Source organism: Symphodus melops, assembly GCF_947650265.1.
Source record: "Symphodus melops genome assembly, chromosome: 9".
NCBI classification, from domain to species: Eukaryota; Metazoa; Chordata; class Actinopteri; order Labriformes; family Labridae; genus Symphodus; species Symphodus melops.
The window spans coordinates 10,042,194-10,055,129 of NC_136699.1; the positions used below are offsets into that span (position 1 = coordinate 10,042,194).

The 12,936-nt window shown below is 39.7% G+C and overlaps 1 protein-coding gene across 1 annotated transcript; it reads right to left on the reverse strand.

Annotated features, from left to right (window-relative positions):
- Positions 1-3,684: 3,684 nt before the first annotated feature.
- gpr101 (G protein-coupled receptor 101) lies at positions 3,685-5,559 on the reverse strand. The gene has a single exon (XM_079352898.1). It carries the CDS (start codon positions 5,506-5,508, stop codon positions 4,165-4,167), a length of 1,344 nt encoding a protein of 447 aa, XP_079209024.1. The 5' UTR covers positions 5,509-5,559; the 3' UTR covers positions 3,685-4,164.
- Positions 5,560-12,936: the final 7,377 nt, after the last annotated feature.

Here is a 12,936-nt window from a genome sequence, read left to right on the forward strand (position 1 = left end):
AGTCCTGTCAGTGTTCTGATTGGATGCTTAGTGAATATGATGCGAGCCCACATGCTCATCAGGTCTTTGTCCCAACTGCCAATAAAACATTTTTTCAAGTTAAACTATTTAAACTTGATGTGACATTACAACATAAAAAGACATTAAAAAAATGAACAAGGTCCAAGACCTAACTCTTCATTTTGATTGTTCAGGCAGGTCCACCAACGACCCAGAGCAACCCAAGAGAGCTCAGGAGCTCACAGGAAATGGATGTTTTTAATCATTAGTAAAAAGGAAAATAAGCCATAACCAAGCAAACATTTTTCAATTGCAATTGTCTTTCATAAACACTCCCAATTTTCTTTTGAGAAATAAACGCAGAATATGATTAGAACTGAAAGTCCTTAAGAAAAAGAATTGTCTCTGATGGTGGTGATACTGGATAATTTCAGACAAGTGTCAACATGTTCATTGATATAGGTGAAGGAAGATCTAAAATAACATTGACTTGATACAGATTCCAAGACTATCCCATGGAATACAGTGTAATTTATCAGTGAACATTTAAAATATAATGATTCAACAGTTGTGTTGTAAATTAATAAGGTATGCCAATTAAATAAGTTATATACAAAGTGTTCCTTAAAAGCGCTAACTTAGGAGAAATAGATATGTTCATTGTTTACTAGGTTGAAACTCGGCATATGTTTGGTTTATTTGGAATGAAGCATGAACGTACTGTAGTCCTATGTGTACTTTTGTAGTGTGTTGGAGTTCAGAGTTGGTGTTCTTACATTTGCCCAGCAGATGATGCTGACTTCCTCCCCTATCATGTCTTACAGAGGAGGTATGGCTCAGAAACTTATTTTGGCATGAAAGTACTATTTTGAAGGTTGAACATTATACCGTCAAAAAATGTACATAGTGAGTGGTAATTACAACAACCAATGCCTGAAATCATTTGCAATTAATATATGAAAATCAAAGTGAAGTTGTCAACGAAAAACAACAGCTTAAAGTGTTTTTTGCTGTTACGTTCTTTAATTTTATTTTTAAACAATCTCAAGCTTATTCCTCTCCTTTAAAGAGGATGTATAGCCCCCCTGTGGTCTAAATAAAACATCTGTGCTGTGCTCTGGTCAAAACATAACCAGAGGAGGTTTGTGACACCGTATAAACCAGCTCTCTCAGAACGCTCCGTATGGTGCGTTTCTCTTTAAATGCAATACAAAGAAAAAGATTTAAACAAACAAAAAGGGAGACAAATTGAAAGCTTTCTCTCTCAGTATGTCCAAACCTCAAAAAACACCAATGTAAGAGGGCTTTGTGACCCATCTGTGTGAAACCTGAGGGAAGCTTTTTTCATCTTTACCTGGTGTTCATTCAAGTAAAAAAATGACTGTTATTTGTGCTAACTTCTTTTGTTCATGTTAGTTTAAGTGAGCCAGCATGTCAGCACCTATAGATAATCTTGCCTTTTTATTTCAATGTTCAATCAATTTCAATTTCAGATTTACATAACTTATTCTCAATTATTCCTCAATCTTCCTGTTATGAGGAAAATCCAAAAGAGTAGGAGACTCCAACAGTGAAAGAGCAAACAGGTGCCGATCACTTACTGGGGCTATTATGGCAGGCCACATTCCCATACTGCTATATTAATCCAATGTGCACATATGCAATCACACCATGATTCAATACTGCAGTGGACAGTGACACACAGTTGTACATAGGTTGTTAGTTACTTATAAAGAAAGTCAAAGATAAAGGCAATCTTTCAGCACCAAGGACAGCACATATTTAGCTTCTCTGTTTAACGGTTCAGGACTGAAATTCTCTATTACCATGCAGCAGACAAGGGCCTTGTATCACACAGACCCTAACTAAAGTACATTGCTCAATAGAATTTATCCGATATTGTTTTGATTTCTCATTTCTCACTGAACTCCCCTGCATGCTTACACAGAGCGTCCCTCTGCTTGGCGTAAAATGCAAAGAACTGAGTACTTGCTGCAAGTTAGTTGGATTATCCATCCTGCTTGTTATATCTAAAAACACTGATTTGTTGACACGAGTAAGAAAGTAAGAAATTACCAACAAGCATGTGTGAATGTGACGTAAAAATGAAAAATTATACACATATTACAATTTATTCACCTTTATTAAACAACAGACAACTTGAATGTGATCAGAAATAATACAAAATCACAATAGGAATGCCAAAAATATGTAGTTTAAAAGCACTTAAAAACATTATTTTCTCTTATAACATGATCGGTTTTCTTTACAAACTCTACTTTGACCCTTTTTTCCTTTACAGCGCAAAAGTCTAACAAACTCTTTATTCAAGTTTGATTGTCATTTATGATACTGTCACATGGATACCTCTAGGTGACTTTCAAACAAACCAAGGCTCCAAAAGAGTGTTTCTTAAGAAAAAAAATATCACAGTCAGATAATAATAAATAGAATTAGCACACCAGGAGCAGCCCTGGTTTGATCTGCTTAATAATTGTTTTCTTTTTCCCACAACGCTACAAAAACATGACAAAAAGGTGTCGAAACACTTCAGCGAATAATGCACATAATGTTGTGATGCACTTGACATCTTTTTTTTTGCAACACATCTACCAAATAAACCTAATGCCTCTCTCTGAGATGAGTCACTGCAAGCCTATAACACTTACGTAAGAACCCGTTCTCGATGTGGCTCTAAACAGACAGGTACTGTATGAGGAGGTATCTTTACAAATCTACATGTATTCAGATGTCTGTTACATAAGATTTTGTGGCATGCAGCGTCCTATAAATAACACAGAGTTAAGTTGTTGTCATACCTTACTCTCAATGATATCTTCCATAAAAACACTGTGCTTATTCTGTGATAGGCAGACATCACAAATGCAGTAAAAACTAAGTCCAAATACAGAGAGGCACATTTTCAAATGCACCTGAAAGGAAACTAGATAGAGGCTAGGTTAATGTGGCCACCCCATCAAGAAGAGGGAGTCACCAACTAACTTGTGTGTGTTCGGTCACTTACAACACAATATATTACTTGTCTAGTCATATACTCAAAAGGCGCTTTAAGACAGTTACTTTGAACAGGAACACAAACATATACAGTACATGTCCACTCACTCAACAAGCAGAACAGGCATGGGCTCTACACATTCAGCCGAAAGCAAACCCTGAGTTCATTAGTTGAAGACAAACTAACTCAAGGACAGTACACCCTGTGCCCCTCATGCAGGATCACAGATACAACACACACACACAACGTTGAAGGATTAAGAGGAGTTGTGCAGATACCGCAATGAAGTGCTTCATCAAGGAGCCGACGGCCTGTATTTAAAGCATATAAGATCACCAACCACTTTACCACACAGTCGACCACATTAGTTGTAAATGTGCTTTCTGAATTTACTTTTCATCGAACTTTCTGAAGTATAGGTTGAGTTAAATGCCCATTTTCTGTTAAAACAATAATGGCACACATTTAAAGCTCCTATGAGGAAACTTTGGCTTGTGTGGATTTTAACGCCACATGTGACCCAAGTGGTACATCACCTGCTCTCTTTTAACAGTCACATGTATCACTAACTGTGAACATCTGCTGAAAAATGCATGTTCCTTAAGCCTGCTCTGATTTGCCTTGTGTGACAACTACCGGTACCCAATGGCATTCGTTTTTTTTTCAAATGTTCAATCGTCGTTGATAAGGGTCTTGTTTGAATTTGTAAATCATAAAGAGACATCAGTATTAATTCCAGTCGCTTCACAGGAGCTTTAAAGTAGTAATGCTGGTTTGTAGAGACGAGCAGCTTCCACCATTCTGCATTTTGGACACATGTGGTATTAACATGAATATATAACAGTATTTACAAGTCTTATGCCAAGTCTGACTAGGCAAAAATACTGCCAGTAAATTATACATTCAAAATGATTAAATAAACGGACATCATCACATGAGTTGATCTTTTTCATTTACTCAATACGTTGAAATGTTAATAATCATGTTGGTGAGGTTTGACTTAATAAAACCACTACTCCTAATGACGGGATCTTTTGAATGAAAAACCCTGGTGACAGAAAGGCTATTAGCTTATTTGTAACAACTGTATGAAAAAAAATCTTCAAGTAACAGTAAATGAGAACTATCTGATGAATACTCAAGGCAGTCTAAGTGTTTTGTTTGCTGTGGACTGTGAGCTCCCTCTCCGAGCTGATGCTGGTAGAAATCGTCTCTTTGCGGCTGTCCCGAGATTTCCTCTCACAGGTTGGAGAGGAAGACGTCGTGCACTCTTCCCAAGTCCGTAAAGGTAAGACTCGAGCGGTCAGACTGGGCAGGTGAGAGTTGACCCGTAAGCGTCCCTCTGTAGTCGTGAAGCAGCTTTCCCCAGCAGAGCTCTGTCTGGGACGACCCTGTTTGCAGAACATCCCGCAAAGCAAAGCCAGGAATTCTTTCCTCACACTTCGGTGCATGTAACCATAAATGTACGGGTGGAGGCAGCACTGCAAGAAGAAGAGCACAAGGGCGAGGGAGGAAAGCCAGGGGGGTACAGCTGCTCTGGCACTCATAGATATTGTATTCAGTATGCTGTAAGGCCCCATGCTGAGGATATATGATGCCATGATCACGAAAACTACCCGAGCTGCCTTGCAGTGGTAGTGGAAGCGTCTCTGTCTAACTCGAACAGGGTACCCCCTTGCTGAATAAGGGCCATCAGGTGAACCGGCCTGCTGTGGCTGGCGCTGTGCCTGTGGACTGCTAGTTGCTTGGAAGTCCTGCGGGCAGGGCTGGGAGTAGGACTGCGTCTGTATGGGGTGCACAAGTGCGTTTTGCCTCCGAGCTGCCCTGAAAACCATCCAGTAACATCCAAGCATGATGAGCACAGGCAGCCAGAAGGAGAAGGTGGACACCACCGCAGAGTATGACAGACTGGAGGACCACACCACAGAGCACACATTGTGGTGACGGTCAAAGTCAATGGCCCCCCAGCCGAAGAGGGGTGGAGTGCTTTGCAGGAAGCTAAGCACCCAGGTGCAGATGATCAGGTTGGTGCCCAGGTGAGGGGTCATTCGGGTCGGATAGGACAGAGGGTGGATGATGGCCAGGTAGCGATCCACAGAGACAACTATAATGGTGTTGACTCCAGCAAACGCAAAAAGGTGCATGAGCACCACTAGAGCCTGGCACAGTCTGGCATCTAGGGGCCACACACCCGGCACCGTGGCGGCTATGGCGAAGGGCATGACTAACACGGTCTGGAGAAGGTCTGCCAGAAGGAGGTTGAGGACGAAGCGGTTGGCCACGTGGAGGAGCTGAGGCTTCCTCTGGAACACCAGTAAGACCACCACGTTGCCAAACAGGGACACGCACACGATGAGCGATATGAGCAACATCTTCACCACACTGTTGACAGTGGAGGACCAGACTGGGTCTTGACTGGAGCTGGTGAAGTCAGACTCCCAGTGTACATCAGTGAGATTAGAGCCCACACCGAACACCTGAGAACCTGGCATTGTTTCTCCAGTGATCGTGCATGTGTGGTCTCAAATCAAACGAAGGCGTTTACCATCATTGAGGTCCGTCCCATCTTGATAATAAAGGACGGGGAAAAAACAGCTCAGGTTGTTGTTTGCTTGAGCTGCTTGTAAATTGTCTTTCAATGCATTGTAGGTGCAAATATGAACATGATCTTGAATTGCTCAATGCAGCCTCACCTGACACAGACCACCACCGGTATTACATTTCTGTGGACTCATCCGTGGATAACCTGTGATTTTTCATTCATCGTTATCAGTTATTAATCCTTCCACCCACCGATCCAGGCCTTATTCTTCTCGCAGCCCAGTGAAAAAAATTGAATTCTGGCAAAACACAAATGCCACCGTTCAAGCCTTCATCATCGTCGACTGACAATGTCCAGACGGTGGCAAACACCGCGGATTGCAAATCTGTAAATGATTCATAATACCTTGAAATGATCAGTGAAGCGATGTTTTATTCTTGAGGATGAGGATGATGCTCACTCTGCTCCTGTGCTCGCTTCCCATCGTTTTTCTCTCCCATCTCAGCCCCAGTCTCCATCCAATGGCAGCAGCGAGCTTTCACGGCTCAGCTAACATACGCTGCGTGTCTTCACCCAGCGGGGGTCTCTCATCCAGACGAGCGTATCTCTCCCTCTCTGCTCTTTACGGATTTCACGACATACGAGAGGTTTATTAGTAGCCCATTTTTATCAGCTTTGAGTCCCCGTCAACAGTTTTAAGGCTACTTACGGTCGGCTCTTGTCTCCCGAGGTGTCAGAAAAAATGAAAACCAAGGACACCTGCGCTGAGATCTCCCCCTCTCTGCGGCTTGTCACCGACCCCCCTCCCATCCGTTTTTTCCCCTTTTTGTTGTGAATGTACAAGTGCGCGACACGATTCTGTCTGACACGTTTAACAGCCTATATGGTGGTTAAGGAAAGCTACAACCCCTAATGTATCCCCCCTCCATCAATTCATAGGATGTTCCAGGATTTGAGTAGAAAACGCCACTTGAACATCAATAATAAATAATGGATCATTATAGTCTATTTGTTAAAAGCAAAATGCAACAAGAGTCCTATCTACCTAGTGTAGCTCAAAATTGAAACATTCTCCAATAAATGTCCTTCTTTTATTCTCTTGATTGTAACCATTACAACCCATAGCATCAGAGCCAGTCCCACACATCTCCTTAGTAACAACAAGTGATTTAATCAGATGCCTCTTTATGGGATCCTCACATAATGGGATGGCTGTTAGGGCAAAGAACACAAAGGACTTATGGTAGCTTATTGTTAGTGTTTTTGCTAAACACCAAGCCCTGGGGTTAAGAATTGTGGTGTTAATACAGTCAGCATTGCTAGTTTATCTTTTAAAGTGGTTTGTTTTGTGTGTGCCTATAGATGTGTAGCTCAACACGTTATCACAAAACAAAGGTAAAATATCAGTGCCTCGATACAAACAAAATCATTTTTTAGAATTATTTCTGAAGAGTCCTTTCCTTAGGCTATTTTACTTTTAGCTTTTTCACAATGCTATAATATAGGTGGTGAAACAGTAACTCAAGGTACTGTTTTTGAATTTCCCAAAATATCACACTCATTTTTCAAGCAGTGGGATTGTCATGTTGTCGAATAGTGTCCCTTTTCCCTCAGAAACCTCAAATAAACTCTTGTCCACGTTTGCTTGAAATGGTGAGTGTCATCATTTTGAACCACACTTTAACAATACAAATTTACTCCTAGAAATAGGATTATACCTACATCTGTGGTTAATTTCTGACCCACTAATTATTATTTTTTTATGAATGGGCCTGCAAGAGTTTAATCATGGATCTCAAGTGGAGTTTCCTTATCAATTGAGATCTTATTTTTGTAAGACATGGTTAGACTTTAAGTACTCTTAAAAATAGTCCATTACATTATGAAGTCAAAATCCGATTTTGAATGATTGAAATAAATAGACTTGTGTATAGCAGCTGATAGACTTGGCCACAGTTACGCATAAACTGTGCCAGACTTGAAATATCATTACACACCTTTGACGAAGCACTTTACATGAAGCTTAGGCACAGGTGTTATTATAAGTTAGAAATATCATCCTTCAACCTCCAATGGAGTGAAGCAGAGAATTATACAGAGGCTGAATAGATAAATATAACCCTATTGAACTCAGCTGTAGAATACTTAGAACTTCAGAGGGGTCTATGAAAACAGATATGCATTACTGTCAAGGAAAATGTCAAGACTTGACTTCACACAATAAGACTCTTTAATCTCAGATGGTTTATGTTGATGAAAATCTATACATCAGATGAATAGTGCAGGAGACATGATTCAACATCACACTTGTGGTTCAGTGTCACGCTCAAACACAAATGGCGGATTCTTTTAAAGGCTCTTCAAATATTCAAAAAGATATTATCACTGTCAGGGTCGTGTCACATTGACCCACCTAGAATAATCTGAGACATCTAGGAGCTTGGAGCAAACAAGTATTCCCAAACATCCTTGCAGATATTAGGAAGACCTGTTGAGACACTCCAAGCTGTCCTTGGTTTCTAGACAAAGCTGATCAGCTCTGGCTGACATTAGGACCAGTGAATTAACATTACACATTTAATTAAGTGATTTCAGAAATTCCACCAGAATTACTATGCAGTATTTTAGAAAGTCTATTGCCCAGTTTTCATTCAATGAGTTCCTTATTTTCTGTAATTCACATTAGCAATCTTCTTTTTTTAGCTGAAAACAAACGGAACAAAGTTCAGATTTCAGTCTTCTACAAAAAGAAGCAATCATTAAGATGTGCAAGAAACAAAAGCAGTACTACATTGTTCAATCCAATTAGTCTGTAGCTTACATGGCAAACTAATCAACACTCATAATTAATTGTTTTATTTCAAGTCTTTGCACTGCCTGTGCTTTCAAAAAGCCTTTTGATGTGACTCTCGAGCACCCTGTGCTTTCGATTTAGATTGCAAATGAAATGCTGGAGACTGCAAAGGGGTGGGAGATGTTTCTCTTTTCTCATGTTGAATGGACTGTGGTTCAAAGGCAGACCCAGGCCTACTGCCTCATGGGATTATTAGACTGTTAGTACAGTTACAATGTGTGCAGTGACCTTAGGTACCCATTGCTCTGTCTGTAGCTCTGTCATGCAGATTGTCTCTGATTCAGTGTCACTCAGACACCCATGAGCTGCCAAAATCAAACTAGTGGCTGTCAGCTCCAGCTCTTACAGCTCACGAGAGCAGAACCCTATCTCACTTTCTCTCTTCCATGTCTATCCTTGTTTTCATTTTGTGAAGATATTGTAGGTAGTTTAATATAGTTCTAAACATTACAAGACAGTCAACGGCGGGGGCCTCTGAGACCTGATACCTGGACACAACATATACTGTTTTAAAATAAAATTATTTATCTTCACCATTACCTAACAAAGCCTCCCAGCGGCAACAAAAAAAAAAAAGTCATATGTCAAACTTAAAAAAAAATCATGGATGAAAATGTTCAATGTGTCAAAACTGTATCTAACTTTATAACCTCCATCTTTGTTGAAGTCTTATTGAATTGCCTGGACATCTAAACTTACTAAATGTGATCTGCAGTCTAGTCGTTTAATTTAAAAGACTCAAGGATTGACATCATTTTGCATCAGCCTGCTTAAGATGTACAAGCATGACATGCTCTCTTATGAAAGAAATTAATGCTGATGTGGGGAAAACTGCAGCCCCCTGCCTACAATTCTCTACTTTTATCAGTGTCCAGTGATACATTTTCTTTTTAAAAATGTATGTTGGGACTTTTTGCCTTTATTTGAGAGAACAGGGGATTAAGAAAACCAGAGGGAATAACATGTGGGAAAGGAGCCACATGGTTAGACTTGAACCCAGATTCTTTACTTGACAATAGCCCCTATTCACGGGGCGCAACCTAACCACGAGGCCATCCGTGCCCCATGGTATTTTTTTTTTTTTTTTTGGAAAGCACCATTATTGCTGTTATCAAGAAAGGTGTGCTATCTTTCATATCATAGAGTTTAGTCCAAAACAGCTTAAGTTATTGGTGCATGGAAATACATCATTTATAATTGTGCATGATAGAGATAAAAAGGCAGATGCTCGTTTACTTTGTAGATTATGAACTGCAAAAAAGGCTTAAACGTTAAGTAAATAATTTGTTTTATAAAAGTTATGTTTTGGCCACTAAGGGGCAGTAGAGCTGAGATGACAGGTACACAATCCTCACATAATTCATGACGCTTTTTCCACCTTAACATATTTTGGTCTACAAAATGGCAGCTGTTTTCCCAGCACAAAACAGCAGATAAGTAGGTATAGAAATATGTAATGATATGTTTTGTTTTGTATGTACTTGTGACAATGATCATTTAAAAAAACCCTGGAAAGTTTCCAAGAAAAATCTGACAAAGATTCCAATAAACAAGTTACCAATGAAAACTTACATACAATGTGTTTTCATGAAAGCCTCGGAAGATTCCTGAAAATCTCCAGTGAAAGTGTTCCTAATAATATCCATCAAAGATACACATTTTCTTATCAAGGAGGTTTTCCAAATATTCTCTTTATAGCCTATGGATGTATTGATAGATAAATACTTAATTTATCACATGTGAGAAATCCAGGTGTATCCCATAGTCAGTTTTCAAATATCCTGACCAACATATGTTTCTTTGAAAGAAACTTATTTCTGTCAAAAAATAAATAAATAATAATATCCAGGAAAATTCCGTAAATGTTTTCAGACAATTCCTAAAATGACAAACGTTTCTGAGAAATTCAGTTTAAAGATTCAAAAAGATCCTGAAACTAAAGTAACACTTACCAAAAAATTCCTGAACAATTTTACTTTGAAAGACTCATTGAAATCGGTATCTTAATTTTGATCAAATTCCCAAAGTTTCTGCTGAACATTTCTATTGTAATTTGTGAAAATTAGCAGACAATATACATTTTTGATCAGTCCTGAACATTTCTGTTTTATGAACATTTTTAATAAAAGTTTCTGAAATTCTAATACAAGTTTTTGAATACCTTTTTAAAAAAATGAATATCTTGAAAAATTGCTAACGGAAGTTTCAGGAAAGTCTGGAAGAAAATAAGATTTCCATTAAAAACACTGAAAACTTCCATCTTAAATTGTTGAAATGTGTCAAACTGTTCTGAAAATTCTCGTAGAATTTTATGTAATTTTTAACAAAGGTTTTTTCAAAAAGACCTAAAATTGTAATGACAAAGAAACAAAAACTGGTAAGAAGTGCTTTCTGAAACGTAGTTTATGTAACAAATCTGATTCATGGTTTCTTGGGCTTTCCTGATATGACCTGCACTGAGCTCTATGTATGACCGCAAACAGTCACATCTTTCACTCCAACTTTACCAGGAGTTTCTCTTGCCAGCCCCCTTGTTTTTTTCCAAAGCAAGTCCAAGTAAACTGATGTGATAATGCAGCAGGAGTCATGGCTTTGTTTGGTTTATGTTTTATGTCACAGTTTGGAGTTCTGTTTTATTAATTCCCTGGTGTTGCCAGTTTTCACTTGTGCGTTTCTTAGTTCAGTCTTTAGTGTTTCCTGTTTTTAGTTCTGGTCTTCAGTGTTGTCTTGTTTCTTTCCTCTCTGTGTTCCTGGCTTGATTACCCTGATTGTCCTCACCTGTTTCATTAGTCACACCTGAGTCTGCTTACCTCATGTCTATTTAGTCTCTGTGTTTCTTATTGTTTTATTATGTGTTTGGTCACCTGTCGTATGTCAGATGTTCCTCGCCAGTGTTTTCAGTTTTTCCAGTCTCTCCAGTGTCTTCTGTGTTCTCTCGTTTTGGATTTTGTTTTGAAAACTAAGTTTTGCCTTTTTTTTTGTTTAAATAAGTATATATTTTTTTGTGTTCCCGCAATTAGGTTCTCTTCCCTGTTTGTTCAACTCAAACATCGTAACATCAGGACATTATCCAGAGAATTTACCTCGAGCCAGAAGGAAAGGGTGGTGAGATTTATAACCTATGAAACTTTCAACCAACAATATCCTCTACTGTGCAGACGAAACGATACCAAGCACGCAGGCAACTGTCACTGTCCGTCACTGTCAAATGTAGACACTAGCACTAGCATGTCTCAGCCATCTGCTCGAGAAAATTGTAAAAAACCTGGATAAGAAGCACCTGCTCGACAGAGACACAGGGGCAGGGTGGCTCTGTCGATACATGAACAGATACATAAACATGATCCTCTGTCTATATGAAAACTCCAACAACACTCCTGTCGTTTCAAGGTAAAAGGCTCGCCATTTTCCCAGGCTATACTGTCTCAAAGAAGAGAGCGCCATTTGAAGGAGTAAGATTGGCCATAAGAAACACCATGTCAAGCATGGGGTGTTCATAAGTGAACTTAGCACCAGAACATCCTAAGCCAATGATCAACTGTGTAATTGTTTAATCAGATCTGCAGCTGTATTTTTTGAGTGACGAGAACAAGAGTGCTGTCAACTCTTGGATTAGATGGGGAGGATGCTGTTGGACAAACCAAGTAAACTCAAATGTGTAGTGCGGCTGGTGAAGGCCCCTGTCAATGATGTCTTCAACTTCCACTTCCTGGGGGATTTCTCTTTCATGGCGGGGAAGGTTGGGGAGATTGAATTTGAGTGGTCAATGTCTCCTAGGAATTGCCACCAGAAGGTCATCGGTGCCTGTCATAGTGGTAATCAAAGAACCCGCGGTTGGACACTAGCGGTGACAGAAACCGTCAGGATGAAGAAGGAGGCTTTTACTGATTGGTTAGCTCAGGGGTCAGTGGAAGCAATTGACAAATATCGGTTTGTCGGGCTTTCTTGGTAAGAACTGCTGCTGGTACATTGAGCTTCCTCTCTCCCCATCTCTCTCACTCTGTGCATTGCATTATGTTACTGTGTGTCATTATTTAGTTCTTCATGTAACACAGATAGGGACTTGGGTCAGGAACCGGAGCGCCGCTGGTTCAAGTCCCAGAGTGGACCATGTCTGAAAATTGGCCTGAAAGCCAGAGAAGTGCCAGTTCACTTCCTGAGCCCTGCCGAGTTCCCTTTAAGCAAGGCTTCTTCGTCGCTGTTTCTGCTAATCCTACACATACTTTTACCATCATGCATCAAAGTGTTGTCTTTATTGTTGCACTGTTTCTCTATCCCTCTCCTTCTTTCTGCCTCTCCCTCTATCCCATTTTTCAAGCCCAGCCCAGTTTCTGCAGATGACTGTACAACATGAATCTGATTTTACTCGAGGTTTCTGCCTCTCTTTTCCCTTTCAGTATATTTGCTAAATGTTTCTTACTGCTGTGTTCATGACGGGTTAATGTCTTTTAGAAATAATATAACAAAGAGCTGTTTTACCTGCTCTACTGTGAAGTGTCTTGAGTTATTTTTTTATGAGTAGGT

Excerpts from the sequence above, each read along its gene's own strand:
- gpr101 (XM_079352898.1), bottom strand. The coding sequence starts at position 5,508 with ATGCCAGGTTCTCAGGTGTTCGGTGTGGGCTCTAATCTCACTGATGTA.